The 26,770-nt window shown below is 33.3% G+C and overlaps 1 protein-coding gene across 8 annotated transcripts; it reads left to right on the forward strand.

The window, feature by feature from the left end:
* Positions 1-1,152: 1,152 nt before the first annotated feature.
* LOC128172560 (solute carrier organic anion transporter family member 5A1-like) lies at positions 1,153-25,674 on the forward strand. 8 transcript variants are annotated; one of them, XM_052838340.1, is made up of 12 exons: positions 1,153-1,268; positions 12,787-13,654; positions 14,363-14,689; positions 17,729-17,893; positions 19,290-19,370; positions 19,888-20,020; positions 20,518-20,698; positions 21,039-21,226; positions 21,362-21,426; positions 21,666-21,794; positions 22,242-22,342; positions 22,703-25,674. In XM_052838340.1, exons 2-12 carry the CDS (start codon positions 12,886-12,888, stop codon positions 22,853-22,855), a joined length of 2,292 nt encoding a protein of 763 aa, XP_052694300.1. In that variant the 5' UTR covers positions 1,153-1,268; positions 12,787-12,885; the 3' UTR covers positions 22,856-25,674. The 8 variants fall into 8 exon arrangements, with proteins under 8 accessions (XP_052694300.1, XP_052694329.1, XP_052694341.1 ...); XM_052838369.1 differs by having other exon boundaries at positions 1,171-1,290; XM_052838381.1 differs by lacking the exon at positions 1,153-1,268 and adding an exon at positions 7,390-7,777.
* The last annotated feature ends 1,096 nt before the right edge of the window (positions 25,675-26,770 follow it).

The raw sequence follows: 26,770 nt of genomic DNA on the forward strand, positions 1-26,770 counted from the left end.
ACGCCAACGACGACAGACAACGGACACATTTTGATCAGAAAAGCTCACTTAAGCTTTCAGCTCAGGTGAGCTAAAAAGCCAGATTGAAATCTACAAGCCCTGTTTATCGATTCGGCGAATCCTACAGCGACCTAGACTCAAATTCCCATAGGAGACGATTTGGCTGTTTCTCTTAGCTAACGTACTGACAATAAAATTTGGTTAATGTTTCTTACTTTTTACAAACAATTTATTAATTTGTTAAAAGACAGATGCAAATTTAAACAATAAAATGTTTTTTTTTTATGATTCATGCTGATTATGAAGGTAGCGATCATTGCAGAAAAAAATACCTAACCCTCGAACGCGCGTTATGTATTTTTTCTGCGATGTCGCCATGCAACTTCACATCTCGCGACATGATCAGGAATCACCAAAGGAAGCATTTTATTGTTTAAATGAACATACGAGGGACACATGTAATTGACGTCTTTTGAACATAATGAAACACAAGCACCTGACGGTTATATATTTTTCTCATAATAAAAATAAATAACCTATATCTAACAATACAGATATAGGCCTAAGGTATTTATTTTTGTTATGAGAGAAATATACTAGTACATGTATAATGTCAGGTGCCTGGGATTCAAGTTGCAGGTTTGAAAATCGTATATTTAGATCTATAACAAAATGAGATGTGGAGAACACTAGAAACTGAATTCGTAGCTGAAATTAAGGAAAAATGAATTTATAATTAGCGAAGTTTTTACCCATATACAACATATAAAATTAACCCACACACTCAAATGTTGCCCTTTAAATTTTTAACATAAAATAATAAAAAAAGTTATCAATATTTTTAATTGTGCACTGAATTTTGATCGCTCATTGTTATTATACACTTCAATTTTTTCTTTTATAAATTTATTTTTTATTTTTTCTTCAATGTAGGCCTATACCTTCAAACACGCATGGACCTTGAAGCGGTTTATTGTTTAATTACATGTTATCAGCCAACAATATTTGTTTCAATAAATCCTTTCTTTGGTGCTTCGTGTGGGTCCAAAGGAAGCTAGCACTGCAGAAAAAACCCACACAACCCACGTTTAAAACTGAGTTACTCCCCGTTGTTTGGAGTAAAATTAATTTTCCCGCTAGATTTTTTGAGCATCATAATTCAGCCAATGAACGCCATTCTCCCTAGTCTTCCCGTGCAACTTCCGCTATCATAATACGAGAGATGTGTGATAGTTCGGAGCAGTTTTGAACGCATTGAAGCTTTCCAGGTTTGTATCTACATATTTTAAGGTATTCTATAACATTGTAAATATAACTAAACATGGACTTCATTTAACTTTTGCTCTGTAAATTAGATATCTATAGATCACCCTGTTATGAATCGGCTACGTTGATTTTGTATGGCGTTTTCCTTCATTCATTGTAGCTGTCACTTGTGTCAGTGAAATGAATGAAATCTTCTTCGCCTAATTAATGATGTATGGAAACAAGTAAATTGTGTGAAAATATAAGGAATGTCGGAAAAAATGTACTATTAAATAGTATGTCTTCTCGATATTCTCTTGATAACGAATTTCGTTCGCCTGTTTACTTTGTGCAATAACGTTTTCTAAATACGTGTACCATGTTAACCTTTTACGTTACTCTTTGTATATACGTTCAGAAGCTATTGACATTATCAAATTTCTTCTGATTTCTATAATGATAAGACACTACATTGTATTTAAGCAGAGACATAAATTTGTTTTTTATGTCTCTGATTTAAGTCAAAGTCAAAGATTGTGTACACAATTTTAATTAGGAGGCTGAGCACTTGTTCTTACTTCTTGATATGTAAGGCAATGACATAGAAATAGCCAAATTTGATAAACCCGTATGGATTTGATGAGTCACTGGTAGGGGCTCTAAAGCCAGTAAAGGCCACATAAGGGCCCCTCGATGGGTCCAGATCAAGGCCCTAGACTAGCAAAGCTCTTTAATGCTAGGAATTGAATGAACATTTTATATATATATTAAATGTTATCCAAAGGAAATTAAGAGTTCTTTCAATTTTCAATATAAAGTCTAGTTTGATCTAGTTAACAGAAGAATTAGATGCACAACAATTTCATTTAATTACCATATAATCATCATTATTTTCTTCATAAAATATGAAAAAAAAAATAGTGGATATAGTTCAATCCTCTTTTTGATTTTTTGTCTCTGAATAGAGATTGTTTTCTCACATGGAGGCAAAATTTAATTCATGCTGTTTTGGCAAGCCAAAGAGTGATACTGATAATGATGATATGTTTCACATCTATTTATTTGGTTATCTAAAACAAAGACAAAGCAAGGACACAGCCCTGTGCTTTTATTTGAAGATACAAGGATGATAAATATGGTAAAAGACAAAAATATACTAAGTATCACAACAACTGCAAGTACAAAAAATGTCGGTTTCGTAAACTTGAATTTGTAAGGAAATATTCTAGAGACAATATAAATATTTTTTAAACCAGTTTTATATGACCTACTAATTAAAGCATGCAAAACTTTTATGCTTTGCCAAATGAAAAAGAAATAAGAAAACATCATTGATGATTTAAAATATGTATCATCTGTGTTGGATATATATTATTGATGTAATTGTTACAGGGCTGCATGTGTTGTTGATTTGCACACTGGGCTTTCAGATCTATAGCAGTAACACTGTTTTGGCAGTATACTTTAGTGTACATGTATGTCTTGCTGCAATTAACAAAATGCACATATTCAAGACTGGTCGACTGCAGAAGATTGCACAATCCAACAGATTTGTTTAACAATTTATAAACACAACGCCTATAATTTGTGCAATTTGTCATTGAAAAAGCCAGTTGCAACAAGGTTGTCTGGAGCATATCTTTCTAGAAAGCTGAAAGTCAGCTTTACGGGATATTGTTTATTTGTGGCTGTTTCAGGTTAAGCATATATGCTTCTGTTTTTCTTCTTTAATTCCTTTGTGTGCTTAATTATTAGAATGGTCAGCTTCCAAATGATTTAAAGAAAATAATGCTCTTAATTAAAACTTGACGAGATCAGTATCACTTTAATCATTAAATCATGTCCGTAAATTTCACTGTGACTGTTCTTTCTATGAGTCAGATATCTAGGGGGGGGGGGGACCAAACTGTGACATATCCTCTCAAAACAACAAAACTGATTTTTAAGCCATATGTTTATTGAAAAACGAATATAGTTGAACTTTGTCGAACACTGATATCTTGAATACAATTGATATGTCGAAGTGAATTGTAAGTCCCAACAATTTAATTTTTAAGTAATTTACCCTCAATATTTTGAATACTCAAATATCTTGAAATTTTTAACACAGTCCCATCTAGTTCCAGATAACGAAGAAATTTACAAACTTTGTTGTATTTATAAAAGGTACTACATGTATAATCTCTCTATAGAGTTTTGCCACTGTCAATGACTATGAGGACCCCAGTTGGTTAATTTCCTTTGTCCAAAAATATTTTTGATGAAAAAGTATGCAGCAAGCTACATGTTTTGATATTCTATGGAAGTTTAAAAGTTGCAAAATATTTCCATAAAGGAAATAATTAAACACATTTTACTAACAATGCTCATACCTGGAAGTTAATACAGCAGGAGGAACATTAAATACACCCCCCCCCCCCCCCCACCACCACCACCATCAAAAAAGAAAATCCAGAGGTAACCAGATAGGGTGTGATTGAGAGATAGAAAAATAACCAATTGAATACAAGTATATATACTCTTATTAGTTATAAAAATAGTATGTAAAGTCTTTTTATATCATTGTGGTTGCTAGAATTAGAGAATTAATTTAAGACTCAGGGAAGAGAAAATTCTTACCGAGAATTTGGGTTTTGTAATTTAAAGTCAAAAGAAAATTTTTGTCCAATATGTTTTTTTGCACATTTAGTGAAAATCATAACTATGAATTATAGGATAAAATTAAAGATTCATATGATATTTCATGTGCCTACATTTTGTATCTGGAGCTGTATTATCAAAGTTCCAAAATGTAAAAGGAACTTAAAATCATCTGAACGAGGTAATGATTCTATGAATTAAGGAACTGGTTTTAAAAACCAAAAATATCTAATCCACTTAAGAGCAGGAATTTTTTTTTTATGCCTTCATTTGGAAACTTGCACAGTACTGGCAAGTTAGCAGTGATTATGCCAATTTGGTTAAGCAGATAGTACTGTATGTTTGTAGAAGGTTTTATTTCTAGCTTTTAGCCCTTCATCGTGGTCCTAATTAACAATTTACAGAGAAATCTCCCTTATTTTATCTCTGCAGTGCTAGCTATCAGTTTTCATGTTACCCTGTGTTGGCAAGAAGTGCATGTACATGTCTGCTTCTAGTGAATCAGGGAATTAACAAGTGGATGAAAGATTTCTGGTGTCGTGACAGTACGTTCCTTCCTTCTGAACTGTTTAAGATAAACAGGTTTATAAACCATTGTTTGAAGCATGAAAAACTTAATTTAACTTAATTTGCGTAAACAGTAGAGCTAGGGCAGACTGTCTTGTGACTTCCCACAATACATGCTGGTTTATATCCCCTGGCAAGATTTCATCTGGTCTACTGCATCTCTCCATCTGATCTTGTGAAAGTTGTTTAGCAGGGCATGATTGAATATAGATTTAATTCATTTTCTAGACTCTTTCAACCATCCTTTCTGAAATCTCCAAGGTATTATATTAATATCCGTATCAGGTTACCAGCAGTTTTCAAACATGTCCATAAATGGACGTTAATTATAAAGTATGGTTTGTCTATCATCTATGATTGAAATTCAAATCATAATTAATGTATCATAACAGCTGGAACCTTGGAAAAACAGAGCCGCTCCCCTGTACATGCTTGCAATGTAAACTTATTAATGAAACAGGCATGGCAGCAACAAACTAATAGAGCCCGATCAATAAAAGTATGGTGCTGTCTTGTGGTAAATTGAGTCTTTTTATCAACACCTCTTTCCTTGACATCATCATATTTGTCATGTAAAAGGAAAAAAACTGAGAACGAAAGGGAAATATATTTGTACTGGCAATTGGTATGTGTTTTAAATTTGAATTTGAAGTAAGATTTTCCTTGTGTGCAACAGGTACTGGTATTTCAGGATTAGCAAAGTAAAAAATATGACAAAATTAAAATACCAGTTTTACTCTGTTAAGACATAAATCATGTAGACTAGACTAAATGTACCTTGTTTTAGTTTCAATTACTGCCTTAATTTTGATTCTAAAGTTATATAATAATGTTGATAAATTTAACCTAGAAGAAAAAAGTATTTTTTTCCCAAATATCAGTAAAATATCTACTGTATTTGAAATACTCTGACATGTTCATATTGTGTAACAATTTTTATGCAAAAGTTAAAGGGACATGGTCACGATTTTGGTCAAATTTTATTTTTCTGTTTTTATTATTTGCAATGCTTTAGGAATGCATTTCTAATGATCAAATGAAATTTGGATGCCAGTCGTTGAGTTTTAAGCAAGATACCAGGCTTACAATTCTTCGTAATGTAAACAAGGCTCGTGCCCTGTTTTTGTTTACATAGGTTCAATATATCATTAAAAAATCTTTTAAAGCTGGTTTGTCGGTGTTATTATTCATTTTAAGCATAAATAAACAGTTCCTAATGATTAACACATTCATTTTAGGTCTAAAACTGGAATTTTCACTCCAACGTTCAAAATGTAAACAAACGCTTTGTTTACATAGCGAAGAATTATAAGCTCTGTAACTCGCTTATAACTCATCAAATGACACTCAAATTTTGGTTGCCTATTAAAAATGCCTTACTGAAGCAAACATTAAAATCGAAAAAATAATTTTTGACCAAAATCGTGACCATGCCCCTTTAAACTAGTGTACCTGTTCTACTATTTTAATCTTAATATTACTTTAATAGTGTCATGCACAGCATTTCATTGACTTCAATGCACACAAAATTCGTACAAGATGTACCATATCTTACTGTACATATTTTTCTCAGCTCTAGCTGTTTTGCATTGTGATATTTTTTATGAAGGTAAGATTTATACCTTGGGGATATATATCATACATTAATGCATCTCTTTTGTTTTGTTTGATGTGGGCAATAATTTGTTTATTACCTGTATTAATGTAAACACCTTGTACATGATTTGTAATGTCAACGCTTCAAGTTTGTTTTCAACGTCGTAGAATAATTTTCAACTTAATATTAACATAAATGTGTTTACAGCTGTTATGTGTTAGACATATTTGGAGTAAAAATTATTCGTGAAAGTAATTTGACAAGTTGCATGTGCAAAAAAAATGTTCATATTTTTTTTTAGGAGTTTTTGGTCAGAAAAGTTGGGTATGATTTTTGATAGGTATGGGAAATGTTGGAATAAATGTATATTGCGTTTTACAATTATTACAAATTTAATATTGCAAAGAAAAACCTACAGTGTTGTCAATATTTTTTGTTGTGGATTATTTCTTGGACGACATAAATTTATACGAAACCAAATATTCCAACATGCTTAGTTTGTAAATAAATTAATTAGCAGAACGATACATGTAGAGTTGTAAGTTAATCCTAGCCCATATCTAATGAATGGAACCAGAACTCGGAAGAAACGCTAGTCATATACAAACAAAACTATCATGTGTAAAGAAATGTGCATGATTATGCAATGCTTCATTGAAATATGAATGAACCAGCACTTGGCAAAGGGAATGGTTATATAGTGCCGTTTTGAATGCAGCAGAAGAATATATATCATATACTGTTGTACTCCAACGCAGTGAAGGCATAAAGGAACGTGTCTGTTATAAGACAAGAGGCTCTGCACTAGTGTGAAAAGTTTGGCTGCAGCGGAGCCCAGGGAATGAGTGCAGCCGATAACTGATCGAAGCAATCAATAGGGAAATAATCTACCTTAGACCACCTGCTTGTAACTGGCCAAATTGTGCTGACTTTGCCATCAGATGGTAATTGGTTTTAGGTATACAATACCCCATTATGAATTAATGGCTGTATATATTTGATGGCAAGACCCTTGTAAAAGTCTTGTTAATTGACTTTGAGACTGTCTTCATCACAGTAGGTCTCCATTGAATAAGAAATTTTATGATATAATGCAACAGTTAAGGCAGGTGAAGAGGACTTGAAAGTGTATTGTATTTGATCAGCGATTGTTTAATTGTTATAGGGTAAGTTTCATTTTAAAATTCTGAAAATTTGAAAGCAAAAAAATTTAGAATATTAATAGAATTTGTTTTGCTTTTAATTGTCATTACACAAAAGGTTTCTTGTATTATTATGCAACCAATTTTTAACCGATAGCATGCAGACAATGCTTTATGTACCATAAACATTATACAATGTAATAGTTGTTTAGATAATTTAACACTTTGGTATTGGAACTTAAAACATAATGCTACAATGTCATGACTGTCTATGAAATGAAATTTAGAGATAGCTTAATAATTATATTCAAACATTAAAGAATCTGGCAACGCATACTACATGTATCTGTTAACTGCGCAATAGTTTTACGTTTTCATGCACTAGTATGGGTATCTCAGGTCCTTTTCTTGATAAAGATCTCATTCATTTATCAGTACACTAGATTCAGATTGAACAAAGTCCAAGATTTTCACTTAGAGTCATAATATTCCCTCTATTTTGTCAGGTGCATTATAAGCGACATAAAGTATATGAATGACAAAGTTGAAAAATTTTGCTTGGTCAGCTCGAAAGTGCTCTGATTGGGTAAGAGAACACAGATTTTCTAGATTAGACATATTTGTAAATTAAATATGGTACATTTTTAATTATAGTGAATTTCTATGCGTAAAAAGGGAGATAACATTCTTTTTTTATAAATACATGCTTAAGATTTGAAATATTTTGTTTAAGTAGTCAAAGATTTTAGTACATGTATAGGCTGGCTCACAACAATTTATCCATGTAATTTACAATGTAACTTTCTGAAGGAAGTTTTCAGATTGATGCACCATGATTGTAATTATTTCATCTAAATGAATTTATGAAATGCTGGTTTATTTATAAATAATGAATTCACACATATGTACAGTTTATCCTCGGCACATGGTGTTTCTCTTGTACAGTTGACCCCATCTCTTTGTGGAAGTAATCTTGTGTTCTTCACTCAAGGTTACACATGTATCCTTGGGATTTGGGCTTTATTTGGTTAGGTTTGTAAATACATCTTTCTTACATTTATTAGTCCACACCGTATGGACGTTATGTGTATTGATACATGTATCATATAATGATAATGATATTTTGCCCATGAAATTTGCTATCAGATTAATCTAGTATTTATAAATCATGTTTACAAATATGTGTATTATCTTTAGATACACAGTCAGTGTAGTGCTATTATCAAATATGTGTACATTTGATTGAGAAGTCTTAGTTGTGCTCAGGTAAATTATTGTTAGAACCTTTGCATTTATGTTTGTAAGTATCGTTTAGGTTTTTGCATTTCCCTATTTGTCATCATAGCAGTTGAACTCCAATCATTCTGATCAATTAGACATAGTCGATTTACATTGCTTTGAGGTGAGAGGTACACTAGCTGTATTGGTGACATGCAGCCTTGCGTTTTATGAGTAAACTCATGTGACCTGAAGCTATTTTCACACATCAGGGATGTGTTTACATGTGTGTCCATATCATGTCCAACTGTCGATTCAGATACATAGTGTATGTGTAATTAGGAGAAGGTACCAGCTAAATAAGCCTGTGCACTAGACAGTCAATGTGGAGATAGATTAATTAGTCTTTTTAAAGACAGGTAAGATCTGAAGAAATCTTTCTGATTGACATTCAGTTTTCATGAGCTTTTATTGATTGGAGCAAAGCCCTTGATTTGAGTTAGTGCTTATTTAAGAGATCTGTAATTATCATGGAGTTGGTTTAGAGATAGTTTTTGTTTGCATGCAACAGTTAGGGACTGCTGTGATGGATGTGTTGAAGAATCAGACATTGCCCAAGTACATGTAAAGCCTGCAGGTCGGAACCTTAATCCTGGAACAGGGCCATACTTTTACAACTTAGAAAATTTAACCCCCCCCCCTTTCAAGGAAAAGTGACCATGCAGCATAGTTTTACAGTAAATGTAAATGTAGTATCAATATCACAATAGTCATGATATTTTAGCTTTCTTGAAAAATTCAGAGACTGGTCAGACTCCATGCTAAATCAGTAAATGGAAATTGATGCCATCTGTTACAAGAATAAATTTTTCATATCTAAGAAACCATATTCATTCAACTTTGCATTGGTATCTTGAATAAACCAATTTACATATAGTTTTGACTTCGAGCTACATTTAACTTACTGGTATTTAATTGTCATCTAGGGTACCGGTACATGTATTTAGAGATACTCTATTTTTTGTCATTTTCAAGATCGTTATTATATCACAAAGTTGAAACACGCAGAAATTACTGCCAATTGTTTCGAATGTACTGTGATGTATGTATATGTTAATTAGACTTTCAAATAGCTAAAATGAATTGCGCAATGTTTTTAAGCAGATAATGGTGAATTATCACTGCTGATCAATTTACTTGATTTGTATATAATAGGAGATTAATTGTTCCTTCCCCACTCCTTCTGAAGTACATTAACTTGTTAACCTGAAGGGTCGTCTTGTCCTGATGAGGAAGGTCTTTCCTTTCTGTGACCTTACCTGAACAATTGACAGTTCTTTGAAAAAGAAAGGTTGGTAGTTAGCCTGGATTTATAGTCAGTAGTATCTAGTTGATTGCTGCGTAATTTCGTATTTATTTTAAAAGCAAACAACATGTCCACTATCCATCTTTACATTTATACGGTACATGAATATATTTTACAGTATTATAGAAATACAACTGTAAAATATATTTAATGTAAACATGAAAATTTCTATAGATATACAATGTGTACATGTACTGTATTAATTGTTTAATCTACTATTTAATTAATTAGTGACACAATTAAGGGTTGGTAAAATTACATGTGTAAATAAAACCTAATTGTTGAGTTCACAAGTTGAAGTTTAACAGCAGATGCAAGCATTTAGATCAACAAAAGGTTAGCTAGATTTTATGCTATGAAGAAAACAGAACCAAAATAAAGATCTTTCTTCAATTGAAAGATCTTAATCAGCAAGTTTTTAATTTGTCCTAACTGCAGAAAGCATATAGTCTTGTTAAAGGAAATTAGATACTCATCCATGCAGTTTACTGTAAGAGAAATAGTTTCTCTTGGCTTAATTGTAAAATCAATTGTACTTTAGACTAATGCCAAAAGTGCAGAGTCTTTTTGAGCTTTATTCTGATAAGATTTATCCTTTAATTAAAGTATATCAAAGGGATTTTTTAATTTAAGCTAAACTGTATCCATTGCATTTGATCTTGCATTTTCATTAGCATTTGAAATGGAATATATATATATATGAAAACTGGTGCATGTATAGATTGACTCTTAAATTTCTGTGGCAATTGTAAGAATTACTGAGTTTATATAAAGTTGGAGACATGAATGTTCAAATGACATGTTCTTTAACAGCACGTTGTCTTCTAGAATGTGTCAAACATCTTAATTACTTAAAAGTATAGACAGCTTTCAAGGTGATTTTACCTAATACTATCATTAATTGCTATAAACAAAGACACCTGCAACAACTCTTAATATAGGTTATACTTAGATAGCCAAGTGGCTGCAGATAAAAGGGTTATCATACCTTTACTTCCCTTACATTAATATTATTTCCTTAAAGCCAGGAAGAAAATACTAAAGGGTACAGGATATTTGGGACTTATCAGTAATAGAATTCCCGCAGGAAATGAGGTAGGGATATACTTTAATAGTGGATTTAAGATGATAGTACAATGTGCTAATTATACTGCTTATATTTGGAAAAGTCAGAGTGGATCAAACTTTTCTGATCAAGGTTTCTCAGCAAGCATTGGGTGACCTATATAACTGAGTGCCCAAGTGGGTAGAATTTCCTCAGGGATATTTTACTGGGGGATGGGTCTAATGGGATGATATGACAATGAACTGATTACATTGCACATCCTTATACTTGGAGTGGATCAAATTTTTCTGATCCAGGTTTCTCCCTGTGTAAGTGTTGGATGACCTATATAACTGAGTGCCCATCAGATTTGCTTCTAGCTGCTGCTTTCTTGGTGGTTTACAACACTGGTCAGTGCATGACCTTGGGGATATCATTAAGACAAGGTTTTCTGAGCTAGATTACTACCTGTGCTACAGCTAGCTAGGAAAGCAAACCCAATTCTGTAAGTTCTTTGAATTAGTTTATGATTTTAGTATCATTTTGTTATTATTTTATGTAAGATCACTAAGGGGTTTATTAATGGTAAATTGGTTAGTTTATTTGGAATTGAGCATGTCTGCTTTGCATTGTAATTAATGCATGCACAGCTTGTGGATTTCTTTGTCAGTAAACCAAGGTGTTTATTGTAACTGTATAAATTATCTGTGGGCTTGAGGTAAAAATGTTCTAAATCAAATGCATGTATTTATGTATCTGGTAGAATACATGTTTTGCTATGCTTCCTGTTCAGGTTATGCTTTTTTTCTACGTTAGTTACTGCTCAGACAGATTAAATCTCAGTCGCATTATCTTCACCTTTGAAAAACATCCAGTATCGAGAACACATTGTGTAGCTTTATTACCTACAAAATAACCATGCATGAGGCAGGTATTAACTTATAAGGCAATAAGAATTCCATTGTGGCAGTGTATGTATGTACCATTACCTAATAAGTATAGCTTGTAGTCCTTATCTTTAAGATAAGTTTGGATTCAGTTCTGTTCATTGATTGGGCTGAAAAAATTTAAGCACTGTTTTAATGTGATTTGATATTTTTTTTTAGAGAAATAAATATCTTAATAGTATATAGTTACAGAATTATGCATATTCTTGTTTCAGTTCCACAGGGAAAAAAATGTACAAGAAAAGGAAAAAGAAGTTTGTTGATATTAATTAAGATAGATAATTTCATTTTAAGAATTGTTCGTGATGCAAGTGCATGCTATCCCACCTGTGCAGTGTACATCTCATCTTTTGTTGGTATACCTGTCCAAATTTTTTATCATCAAGAGGACTTGTAAACAGCTTTATGCATCATGTTTTATTTGTATGATATAGTACAAATACTGCTTTTTTTCAGAGATATACATTTTGTAGTCTAATTTTTCTTGTTCCTTACAATTTTTTTTTTGTGTGCGTGTGGAATACTAGATATATTTCATATGCACTTGTTATCTTTCATAAATTAGGTCAACAGTTATTAAGTATGAAATCTTTCTTTGTTATGTATGTGTCTAAAATATTATCTCCACTACAGACAGACTGGTAGGGTTGTTTGTTGGTGTTAATATTACATGTACTGCATAGATAAAGAAACAAGGTACATGTAGCTCATTTAGTGCTCAGGTTGTTGTGCAGAGTTCAGGCAAAAGGTTGAGATTTGTCAAGTTGGACATTATCAGTAAGGAAGTGTGTTTAGTCTGCCAATTCTATTCCTTTATTTATTTTGTGAATGTTAAGGCAAATCCATGCTTTTCTCTCTGACCACGTCAATTGGATAGTGACTGACACGCGATCTGTAAAGGATGTGTACAACACAAGAAGTAATTGTACAGAGAAAGCTATTAGTGAATCTTTTGTTTAAAAAGCTGTGATTGTATGCCTTTAATTAACAATTATTTTTTTCTTTCCTCTGTCCATCAGGTTGCCATAGCAGCATTATAATGTAGTATCTTCCGTCATGGATCTTCAAGGCGTTTGCTTGAGTGTTGATCAGAAGGTAACAGACAAAGCTCTCTTCTGATGGCTGGGAGGCCCACCCTTCAAGAATTGGAGAAGCTGACCACCCTCCCCGCCCCGGAGGACGAAGTAGGAACACCGGGAAATGTCAGTCAGGTCTCTTCAGTGTCTGCCCATAGCCGCTGTCTCCTCATCAAAGGAAACCCTCAGCAGGATATCTACATAGAACAAGGCCTGGAGTCTGTTCGCAGTGGAGAGGATTTCAGATTCGGCATAGGAAGATGGAGACCGGCATGTTTGCAGAGATGCTGCAACATCAAGGCATTTGTGGTGTGTATGAGTGTGTTACTGGCCGTCTCTGGAACTCTGTCTACGGGTTATCTGAACAGTGTGCTTACAACGATCGAAAAACGATTTGAAATCGGGAGTTCCATATCTGGACTTATTGCAGCTTCCTATGAATTTGGATCCCTTGTGGCAGTTGTTTTTATCAGTTACTTGGGAGGACGACGTCACATTCCGGTATGGATCGCAACGGGGCTTTTCTTCATGGGTCTTGGAGCGTTCCTTTTTACGCTGCCTCATTTTATTGCCGAAAAATATACAGTGTACAGGGGTATTTCCGTCAACGACACAGAAGAAAACATTTGTAAAATCAACAGCGACTCTTTGGGGAATGGGTGCATTGACAACGACTCAGGGAACTGGATGTACGTGTTGATTCTGATCTCTGCACAGATAATGATTGGAACTGGCAGTACACCTATCCTCACTCTGGGAACCACCTATGTCGACAATCATGTCCACAAAGACAAGGCTCCAGCATACTTAGGTGAGCAATGATTGAACATTTGGAATGAAACTTGTACATGTATCTCTACATGGTTATCTTTGGTATATGTAAATTGAAGATCCTTAAATGTACTGTACCTGGGAAAGCATCCTAAAAAATGATAGTTTTTTAAAATGATTTGGAAAATATGTCATATACAAGAAATACTTTTCAAGATATACAAAAGTGGTTAAAATTTCAGTACAAACTAAGACGTAAAAAATATGTAAAAGACTCAGTTTGTATTAAAGAGCTTTATAGATTTCTTTTAAAAATGTACATAACGCTTTTATAAAAAAACATTCAGGAAAAGTAAAAAGCTTTAAAACTCATAAACAAGTCTTAAATACTCAAATAAACATTGTTTTAAATGATTACATTATAATATTTGATATTAAGTAAGACTTTACTCACATCATGTTTTGACATCATGTATTACCGTATTTCATAATGATCAGATTGCTTCAATTTTGCATACTTTTTTTTCAAAGTTCTTCATATGTATGATAATATCAAATATGTTTTTTATTCTTCTTCATTTTCAAATATCAATATGAAGAGTTACAGGCTCAAAAATGGGACCAGCTTTTAGTATTTGAATACAATCTTTTCCTAAATCATGTAAATGCTATATAAACTTGATGTAGTGTTATAGTTGCAATATGTATGTTTTTGAATGTATGACTGAGTGATAACCTTTCATTGTAGCTTTCATCTATGCCTCGGGAGTTCTTGGCCCTGTCCTTGGATACGGACTGGGGGCCCTGTTGTTACAGTACTACGTGGATATGTTTAGCTTTGAGGTCAAGATCCGACCAGGTGACCCTGAGTGGATAGGGGCGTGGTGGGGAGGGTTCATCCTCTGTGGAACATTCCTGATAGTCCTGGTCTTTCCATTCCTCTCCTTTCCCCGGACGCTGGTGGCAGAGAAAGCCAAGCTGTTGGAGTACAAGTATAACGAGGACGTGACCAAGATGGAGAAGCGCGAGGATCAGCAATCCAGGCACAGTAACGAATACGGCAAAACTATCAAAGGTGAGGAGGATGTCAGTACAAACACTGTCATTGCTTAATGGGTAATCAAAGTAGAATGTCAGTACAAACACTGTCATTGCTTAATGGGGAATCAAAGCAGTGATTTTTACCCAAGACGTACGTGAGTCTGCATCAGTTTTACATATATACCTGGCGTGTTTTATCATGTTGTACATGTTCACGTGTGGACTCTATTCCACAAATACAAAGATATTCGAATCTGTAGGCTTTATCTTGATATCACATGATTTACACGGCTATTTTTTTTATGAGACCAGTGTCAAATGTCCGTTGTTTTGCCATTTCATAAATTTGTCCTTTGGAAAGTTTAAAGGTGATAAATGATAGTTTTGAGTTCAAGTTAGCAAAAAAGAATATATGAATAAATATGTTTGATCTTTTTTTATTTGATGAACAGATCTTAATGCCAGGAATTATATCAAAGTTTTTGATTCACTTAGAAATTAGGATTAAATTGATTACGGATAGAGAAATGTTACTCTTCTTGTTCTCTCCTTTTTTCAAGGTCAAAGCTACAGGTAACTGTACAAAAAACACAGTACATACAGTGTATATCTCAGTTTGACTGTTTGAAACCCTTTGTATTATATAGTTGACTTGCAAACTATTTCCAATTTGAGAAAATTAAAGGGAATTTATTTACTTTTCACAGAACATGTATCTATTTTAACACTTGGAAATTTCTTTTTGATTTTAAGAATCCCACAATTATGATGAGCTCTGTTTATAAGTACAGTAATTCTCAAGAGCACTTATGAATTATGAATTTTGTTTGATATAAAACAATACGTGACTGCTTGTATAAATATTACATGACAATGTGCACGTATACCAATTTGATTGGTAATGATAGATACATGCATTTTTAAAGAATTAGTAATTCTTGGTAATGCTTGGTAACATATGGGAAAAAAAGACAGATAACATCCTAATCATAACAAGATAGATTACAAATTATTTATGGGTATCATAAACTGCTGATATTTACTGGTGATAGTGCAATATTCATTACGTGTGAACTCCAACAGGAAAACATTAAAGTTCAGCTCTCTTGGCTTCTTTTAAGTGTACTTCAGTGTTTGGAAAGAGTGACATGTTCACGAAATGACGATGACAGTGAGGAAGCTAATCCAAGTCATAAACTCCACTAAATGCCATTCCCACAACAAACAGCAACAAGTGGCGAGCTATTGATTAGTGAATCAGGGTCCATTATAGTCTCACTAATATGTAGAACTATGGTTCCCATGGGCACTCGTAGATGATTACTTTGTCACATTTTGTAAGCCACCATCGATAGCTAATATCCCCTTACCTGAGGTTTTCATGTGGGCTAGTATATTGGATTCGTGCCCCTGGTTCTGATTTCGCCTCCAGTCCAATGCTCTTGGATTGGTGATTTTCTCATTGTCAAGTAATAATTACGTCTGACAAGAAAAAATACTTTAGAAAGACTGACATCAAGGAATCTGGGGGAAAATTCAATATGTTGGCCATTTTGTATTGCGCTGTTTGGCAATAAATTGCTTTGCAAGATAAATGTGCTTGTAAATTCAAGGGCTATAATTAAAGATTACAGAGATTGAGCACTTGGTGTTTGGCTAGCTGTTGTTATGATCTCTTTACAGTCAAGACTTTGCATAGACCTTGTGGTAATTCCAACATCCAGATTCATCCAGCTGGATGTAATGTATGACTCATTCCGTATGTCATCTTACATGTACTGTCCCAGGGTTGTCAAATTGAATGAATTTTGTATATATATTGATTAAAGTTGATGCAGCATCAAAGGCAAAATGCAAGATGATATATTTGAATGTATCTAAAAAGCTGAAACCATTCTTAATTTGACTTAGACAATTGAAAAGCTTGTTACCTGCTGCTATAGAATTTTCAAGCATACCCTCAGTTTTTCATCAACATTTTTTTTTCAGAGCAATTTTTTCGTTTCACTTCATGATTTAAACACTTACTAAATACTAACTGTACTTTTACAATAAAAGATTGAAATGAAGCATTTTCCCTTCTAGGGATTTATCAGTACCTTCTCATTCCCAATTGAAGATAGGTTTCCCAATTCAGCAGTATTTTCCCCCAAATCTTTGCAAATAGTAAACAGTGCTTTTATGTTGAATTCTATTGAATTTGAATTTTTTCTAATTTCATCCAATTGTCAATGAAATTTTCCCAATTCCCCCAAAATGGCATTTCCTGAATAGGCTGATAAATCCCTGTCTTCCTTCCAACATTTTGTTTAATCAGGTTGTAGTAGGAAACGATGGAAACGGTTTCATATATATATGTTATTGGTCTAATTAATGTGTATGGAAATTTTTCAAGGTGCAGATTGGATAATTGCAACTGCACCCATACTAGCTTCATTAAGACAAGTGTGAAATTCCTGGGGTAATAAGAAGCAGGCAGGGTGCAACAATACAACCATTGCAGATGATGAACATATAACTATTATATACATGTACATGCACAGCTCAAAACAATGCAGATGCTATTATGTATTCCTTCCATTTGAATTTTGAAATACAGGTACAGTGCTCATAACTTGAAATTAGGTGATTTGGCAATTTTGAAATAAATTCAGGAATGCCCATATTTTTTGTAATTTCAAAAAATTCACAACTGTCAGAATTATTTTTAGAGCAATATTTAAAATCTGCAAGGGATCTGTCTTGTGATTTTACATGGATACATGTACAGTCCTTGCATTTCGATACCTTCAAATGTCCAGATTGCCTAAATATTAAAATTTTAAACAGAGTGTTGTTTAAATTAAATAAACAGGTTTGCAGTTCGAAACAGTTAACTATCCAGATCCATTTTGATTTGAAAGTTTTCAAATTCATTCCTAGAAATGATAAACTGACCATAAAGTGTACTGCACATTCTAAATGCATTTGTTTTTCCTTAACACACATTTGTTAGGAAAAAGAACATAAATCTCTGAGTTTCTGCATACTTTTATAAATATTAAAATTCACGATATTTTTCCTCTGCTTACAGACATTCCGCGCTCCATGCTGTCTTTGCTGAAGAACGACGTGTACCTTGTTACCTGTCTAGGTATATGCTGTGAGATCGCCATCGTCAGTGGCTTCGTCGTGTTCCTGCCCAAGTATCTGGAGACCCAGTTTGGCACCACTACCTCAATGGCCAATCTCTTCACAGGTGAGACTCATTTAGAAATCTGTTGAGTAATCCAGAAAAAAAGGGAAGGCTGTTTTTTCATGAATCTAGAAATGCTGTGTAGATAGGCAGGATGAATGAAATGAGGACTCCATTTTTTTATTAGCAAAATTTATGTAAAAGCTGAAAAATAACATTGTACATATAATTGTTCACAAAAACCAGTTTCATTAAAGACATTTTTTTATGCCCCCCTTCAAAGAAGGGAGGGCATATTGCTTTGCTGCTGTGTGTCGGTCGGTCGGTCGGCCGGTCGGTCAACCAACAGTTTCCATTCATTTTCTTCGCAGAGGATGAACATATTGAATTGAAATTTGGTATACAGGTTTATCATGATAATATCTAGGTCAAGTTCAATATTGGGTACGATCGAGCAATTTTCGACAGAGTTATGGCCCTTGGACTTAAAAAAAATTCTAGTTTTTTGCAGTTCCCGCTCATTTTCTTTGCAGAGGATGAACATATTGAAATGAAATTTGGTATACAGGTTTATCATGATAAAATCTAGGTCAAATTAGATATTGGGTATGATGGAGCAATTTTCGACAGAGTTATGGCCCTTGGACATAGAAAAATTCTAGTTTTTTGCAGTTTCCGCTCATTTTCTTTGCAGAGGATGTTGTAATGAAATTTGGTGTACAGGTTTATCATGATAATATCTAGATCAAGTTCGATATTGGGTACGATGGAGCAATTTTTGACAGAGTTATGGCCCTTGGACGTAGAAAAATTCCAGTTATTTGTAGTTTACATTCATTTTCTTTGTGGATTTTTCCAAGGGAGGGGGGCATAAGTGTTTCACAAACATCTCTTGTTTTCTAATGTGACAGTATGTTATATTTTGAAATAGATTATATGTAAATACATAGGCATTTTGGTGAATATGTTTATAAAGCATACCTTGGCCAATATTACGTTTGCAACTGGCCATCGATCTGCATATATGATCACTATTGCAGGAGTCAATGTTGTATATATATCACAGTTTGACCTATTTGTATTTACATATACATATTCAATAGATTATATAAGTTTTGTTAAATATATGCATAGCTATAATTTTTTGTTCAAGAAAAACCTATCATTAATAATTTATAATTAACATTGAAAAAAAAATACATGTACATTTTACATGAAGATATGCAATCAAGTAAGTTAAAGGAAGCGGAGACAAATATTGAATAATAATTTTAATACATGAACACACACAAAATTTAATAAGAAAATAATCTAAAGAGATCATAACATGCTCTTGTTCATTCCACAGGAAATGGATGATAGAAAATGTGTATTTTGAGTTCACACTTTGTTGTGTATTTTGACGATAAAACCTGCAGGGATGATAATGCTGATAAAAAGGATGCTTCCTCAATTTCAGGTGCCATTGGAATTCCAGGGGCAGTAATTGGCATTTTGACAGGGGGCTTTCTCCTGAAGAGGTTCCAGTTAAAACCAAAAGGTAAACAATTTGTAAAATTTTTGGGAACTGGCCAGAACAATGCACAGGTACTCCTCGGCTTTGACCCAGACATCCGCCGGTTGCCCCCTGCTCTGTCTGAAATCTTGTTTGTATTCGTAGATAACGTGAATGATTAGTAGATGATAGATAACCTTGTTTATACTACACATGGCCAACTAAATTAGTCTAGAAAGTTCATAATAAAATCAGCAAATTAAAAAAAATCATTGTAACCATGTTCTACGCATTTGTGGAAATGTTATTATATTTTTATCACATACTGAAGACCAAAAAAATTTCTCCGTTGGTCAATTTGGCTAATAGAATGAACACAGTTGTTCTTTTAGAAAGTCACAAATTGCTGGCCCAGCACATTTATTTAATGACTTTAAAGATGCTTGTATATGTTTTATAAAAAGAAATTATAATTGAACCTCTGTTCCTCACAAAACTTGAAGGCCTAAGTTGAACATTTCTTGTTTCATCGGACATTAACAAATGCTTCTGTTGATTACAGGCGCCATCAAGCTGACCTTGTTGTTGGACTCCCTGGCCCTGTTGGGGTTCTTGTCCTTCCTGGTACTGGGATGTGACAATCCAAAAATAGCCGGCGCTACCTTCCCATATCATGCTTCTGTTAACCTGAACAGGTAAGATGTGGCTCACCTTATAATCGTAACATATTTAGGAGAAGGAAACTAAGGTTATAAGGACAGAAGTATCTATTGAACAACGTGTGTATCAGTGATCCAGCAGCTGACTATACATCAACATTAAATCACCAGTCACTACAAATTCCAGAGATTGCCTCTGCAATACAATCCCTAAAAAATGGAAGGAAGTATATATTGAACAGCATGTGTGTTACAATACTAAGCAGATATGCAAGATTATATGTATGCAGTCAAAATAGGTATTGTTGCTAACATCTGAGCTGGGGAATGTAACAAGAACTGAATTTAATCTGGTTTTCATGATCAAAGATTATACTCTGTACTTTGACATAAAATTATACTGTGGGCAATTTTCTCATACTAGACTGATATTCTCTCATCTATTCATGAAAAAGATTCCATATTTCAGGGACATGTCCATTGAAGATGATGCGTCTAATATAACGGATTTGACATTCACTATATGATTTCAGCTCCGAATTGGAAGAGTTTGAAATAGAGGCGAATCTGACTTCGACCTGTAACATAGGTTGCTCATGTTCCAACAACCACCTGGAACCAATCTGTGGCATTAACGGCATTACCTACTTCTCCCCCTGTCATGCGGGCTGTACCCAGTTCTTCAGCCACATCACCACAGAGGAGAAAATGGTGGTACGTTTTTGCATTGTCTGTATAGTAAAACATGGTTTTAGGAAGTGACGAGGAAAAGCAATACTGATTTGTTGTAATCCTAGTTCATTCAGTCTGATAAGTTTATATAAATCCATGTACAATTTTTAAGATTAGAGCAATGAAACTGACTTTGCTGTGATTTGTTATAACAGTGTTCGCTGTGACCATGTTGTATTGTTGTTCTGTCTTCTCATGCTACTTATGTGTTAACGCTGTAGGATAGTACAGATGCATTGACTACATCGATGATTGAATTTCTAGTTTTGTATCAGTGAGTAGTATTTTCTTGGTGATCATTGTGTGACTTTTTGTTTTGTAGAATTTTAGTGGTTGTTCCTGCATCATGGAAAACTCGAGTATTTCCCCGGAAGTGATCATGTCTCCAGTAGCAACCAGTGGACCGTGTAAATCCACCTGTCAGAACCTTCTCCCATTCCTTATCCTACTCGTGATCCTAACTTTCACTGTGGCTGGCACACAGATGCCCCTCCTTATGATTACACTCAGGTAAGTAGATGATTGATGTACCCGAGTTTCTCATTGGATTAAAAGTTTGACATTTGTTTCCTCAATTATGAAATTTTACATTTAATTATAAATGATCGATTATTTAAAAAAAAAAGAATAATTGGTATTTTCTAGGTCTGTCCATGAAGAGGAGAGATGTTTTGCACTTGGTCTTCAGTTTGTTATTTTGAGACTGTTTGGTACGTCAAAAAATATGAAATACATGTACATTTAGTCAAGTTGATGTTTTAATAAGTTGATAATTTTTCAATACATCTTATGCCAACCATTATCTTGATCATTCAGTAATGTTACTCAAAAAGCACAATAAAATCTTAAGAATTGATAATATTTTGCATGGTAGTCTAGAAGTTTTCTTTGATCTAAATTAAAAACTTGATTATAGTTGATAGACTTAGATTTTTTGGTGTCCTTGTAGCCTACATCCCCTCTCCCATCATGTTTGGTAACACCATTGACACAGCATGCCTACTGTGGAGGGACTGGTGTGGAAGCTCAGGCTCCTGTTCTATCTATGATATTGTACAGTTCCGATATCGTTATGTAGGTATGTACCTGGTATAAACATCAGATTTTTTACAGTTTCTATATCATTATGTAGGTATGTATAAGATATTTTATAGTCCCAATATCAATATGTAGATACATGTATGTACATGTATAACGCATCAGTAGACATTGTTCATTTCTGATATTGATACAGTATATGTAAAGCAAACATCAGTATAAATATGTTGTACATTTCATACATGGGTATTTGCAAAGTCCACATTTGCAGATCTTCAGTTACTGGATGATTTGCAATTTTGTTACAGTTTTAATTGGGATTTAACAGCTATTGCAACATGTCCATATCTAAGTTGTGAAGGAAAGGCATCCATACAAAGTTTTAGTTAAATTGTTAAGTTGCCCCATACTCTGATTTATCTACAAGTAAACTTATAAAGTATGAGATTTCAACATATCTAACATTCTTTATTTAAATCTTGTATAGGAATTTCAGCTGGTCTGAAATTTATGGGGACAATTTTTTTCCTAATTGTGTGGATTCTTATGCGGCGACAAGACCGAAGAGATTTGCAGTTAAACCTCCCAGTAAGTTCAATACAAAAATACAGGAACCTCTTTGTCTACACATATCTCTACAATCAGTTGAAATTACAATGTATGAAAATCTCTATTGTGGAAGAATCTTTTATATAATAATTTCTGTCCAATTCTACCATACTTCAGGTATGGTAGCGCAGGTTTGTTGAAATTTATAATGCTCTCTCACAATAGAATCTTTCAAATAATTTTTCCTATATCTATGGTGATTTTTGTAAAGTTGAGTTTGAACCTATTTTATTGCTGAGATGGTGATAACAAATAGATTGGGCACATGTTCTGAAAACTTAAACGGCCATTTGTAAAGTAGTACAGGTTTGTTCAGTGTCCATTGCCTCTCTGTTGTAGGTGGGTGACATGATGGCCTCAGTGAATTCCATAAACAAGTTAGACTTGGATTACCCCCAGCGTCACTCACTCCCCCGGGGTAGTGGGGGACCCCAGAACCTTGCCCAGGGCATGGAGGAGGACCAGCAAGCACCAAAGGAGTCCAGCCTGTGATATTAACTAAATCAAAACATACCCTCACTCCATATTGCCAATGTTTCACCTCTTATTGTTAAAATTTAGTTTTACATGAAAGTTGATGGATTTTTCAGTAATCAATGTTTGTATTATATATATATCACTCTTGTTTTTCACCTATATGTCCAATGATGCATATATATAAGTATATATTTATATGTTTCACATTGTGTGTGGGTTTTTTTTTTTTTGTGTCACGTGTGTGATGTTTTCCGTGTCAATTGACGTTATACATATCTAGTGTAAATAAGATTTGGCCATGCATAATACAAAGAGCTGGTATTTGATTAACAGTTGTGTGCCCTTGGTTAGAATTAAGAGGAAAGGATTTGTGATCAAAATTGACAATGTCTTGCAGTGATGTATGTACATATCTACAATATGATCATTGTCTTGTTTGTAAATTCTGTCTGATATTTGTGTGAAGTTAACCTATGTTACCACACCCCTTATTGTTCAAAGTGTTGTTGACAAATACTGTGTTATATGTATCGTATAATTTTATATATATATCACTTTATGTGTGAGAACTGAATTGTAGCAAACCTTAAATCAGGAAACATAAGAAAATATTGATCTATATACAAGTCTTATTGAATTATATGTAATTTTATTATATTGTATAGTAGACTAGATCAATAGAACTGTGACCAATATTGTTGATTTTTATTGGGTATGGTGATGGTTTCATGCATAGGGAAGTTATTGAAATGGTATAGAGAACAACCAGGATAGCTGGTTCGGTATAGAATTGCCTCTTAGGCTGTCCAATGTTTATTCTACGTTAAACATTTTCTTGAAAATACAAAATCTGCAAGGGAGGGTTATAAAATTTTCAAAAACAAAATTTTCAAAAAAGTGACTTTTATTCATTTTCTTTAGTACATGTACTGTGTGTATCCTAGTTTCAGGTATACTAGCTGTCCAATAATCTGTCTTGCCTGTTATAAAGACAATCTGAATGATTATCTTATATATAATCCAAAATTTGCCCTACATGTTGTAATTGTTCAGATTGCAGGATTTAAGTTGCAAAAAGTAAAGCAATTGGAAATGAGAGTTTTTTTTTAAACAATTTCTCCTAAACGTAGACATTTAGATAATGTTAAGCATTGAATTAACTTTGGGCAGCCTAATTGTTCTAAACAAAATGCATTCCAGTAATAGATACTCTACATGCATTACTAGATACTTTACATGAATTACTAGATGCTCTAAATATATGTATAAAATCAAGTGAATGGAAATACCATTAATTTTACAGTCTGTCCAACGCCCAAGGAGGGTTTTTGGCTTTTAATTCAATATTTAGACCTTGCCCTGGAATTTATGTTCAATTTTAGATTAACGTAGATAAAAATATCTAATCATTATTTTCCTGTTAATGGTTTTATGAATTGAAAAAGTAAGATTAATTCTCCCTTACAGAAATTCCTTTTATTAAAAGTCTTCAAGATAGCCTTGAAGGAAATTTTGCATTGTCCTCTTTGTATTTAAAACATCAAATTAAATAGCCTAAATAACAGCTGTGATTTATATCCTAGATTCTATTTTCACCCATGTCCTTAATGAAAATGAAGCTCTTAAATATTTTTTTAATGTTTTGAAAATGTTTTCCTCAAATCAAGTTCAGTATGTTGAGATATCTAAGTAACATGTTCTTAGAAGAACCTGGGGCAATGTACTTTATAGTCATGTTGGAGACAATTTCTGCCCATGCCTCCTATTTTGACCCATAGTAAAGCAACTTTGGGCAGCAGCCTGCAAGTAGTATACTCCCAAAATTTCAACAATGCAATTTATATGTGTTCAAGGTGGAATACCAACCTTTGTAATTCCCAAATTTATCCCAAAAAGTGTTCATAGAATATGCAGTGTAGAAATATGTTTATTGAATTATTTATTAGTTTTGTTTTGTTAAGTTGCATAAGGTTGATTTTAAAACTAAGTTCTATTTCATGGCACTTAATATTTAAGCATTTATTCAATCGTGAGAGAGTTTGATAACATTTATAAAAAAAGTGTAGAAACTGTCATTTGAATTACCTATAAAAAAGGTGAAAGAAATTACAGTTGCATCTCTCTCTTTCTTCAACTTGCCTTATGGTTGAAATATCGGTATAATTAGATTGTTGCAGATGATAATTAGTGAATTGTGTGACCTGTACAGTTTGAATTATCTGTTCAAGTATGGCACTGGCAGGAAAAATTACGGACATCTTACTTAGTGATATGCCAAGGTTTTTATAATAGATTTCCAAGAACAGTTTTAATTGATATATCAACAAAAGTTTTGCATTAAAATATATCAAGAGTTTGTGATATAATAAATTTTTAAAATGAAATATTGTAGAAGTGATAATTCACAAGTATCATAAATTATTATATTGCTGGTTTACATATTTTTGTTGATTGATAGATTATAATTACATTTTTATTTTGCATTAATGTTATTTTCTAGAGGCATAGACGTTACGCCAACAGGCAGATTATTTGCAAGAAAACTATAATTAGGAATTAATGTCTCTAAAGCTTATATTTATCCTTGTGTAATGATGCTATGTGTATATTGTGTCCCTTTAACTGTTCCCAAAGCAATGCAATTTTGTTTTCATTTCCTCTGTGCATTTGTTACATAGCCTTCAGATTCTTTTTTCATTTTTGAGTCAATTTTTCTCCCATAAAATCAGTTAATTGTTGAATAGTTGAATTAGTTAAAATAATTTATTTATTGGTGTTCTGTTTTCCCACCAGTGATCCAATGTGATCTGTTTTGAAATAAAATCCAAACAATTCCTCTGTGTTTTGCGTTTTCAGTGACTATAAAATATTATGATGGTTTTTTTCTAAGGAAGAGACAAAGTATAATTTGATTTCCAAAATTTAACGTATTACCGACATCATTTCTATCCCAGAATTTTCTTGACATGTTAGCCAAACAATGGGAGTTGTCTGAGGTTATATAATTTGTACTATGAAATACCATTTAGAAAGTCGTACTGTTACCGTTTAAGATAAATAGGCTTCTAGAAATTCATACCATTCTTTGCCATTTTACCAGGTATGGTGGATTAATTGGTGTTCACGGAATTGAATAGCAAAATGGCTTTTAACGCACATTTCTTTCAGTTGTACAAAGGAAAACATTTTAATTATTTAGAAAAACTGAAATGTAATTATAAATGGTTTTACTTATATGCAAGTATTTTAACATATTGCTGATTCTTTAAAATTGTTTAAACATTGGCCCCTGGACGATTCTTGGCCCTCACAAGGGGTTCAGAGTTTGATGTGGGTTTATATCCTGTATATAAATAATTGTTTAGGATCTTTTTGAGAACTGTAATGCTTAACATGTGAAATGACTATAAAATCATCCTGTTAGAAAGGGACTTCATCATAAACATAAGAATCCCGGGGGATGGATTTTTATTTACACAGGATCTGCATGTATACCACATTGCCAAGATATTTTGTATTGTTATACTTTCATGTTAAATACTGAAATCTGATTGGTTAAGACGCAGTTCATAATCCTTTCTATTACCCTCAGTGTTAGCAACGCACTTAGCAACGGGTAACATTAAAAATTGTTACATGCGCGAAAATTATGCGCGTACGGTTCGCCTTAGAATTCACGTTATTCTTTTATGAAAGCAGTAAAATTAAGACATTCAGTATAACAAAATAAATAGTGCCTGTTTGGGAGAATAACAGTTGAAATTGACACCCCTCGAAAACCATTGTCAACCTCCGCTTCGCGTCGGTTGACAATGGTTTTCTCGGGGTGTCAATTTCAACTGTTACCCTCCAAAACAGGCACTATTTATAAATTATGACTCCATTAAGCTGATTTTATCTCGCTAGTGTTGTTCAGGTAAACGATGTGGC

Source organism: Crassostrea angulata, chromosome 1 (genome assembly GCF_025612915.1).
Source record: "Crassostrea angulata isolate pt1a10 chromosome 1, ASM2561291v2, whole genome shotgun sequence".
NCBI lineage: Eukaryota > Metazoa > Mollusca > Bivalvia > Ostreida > Ostreidae > Magallana > Magallana angulata.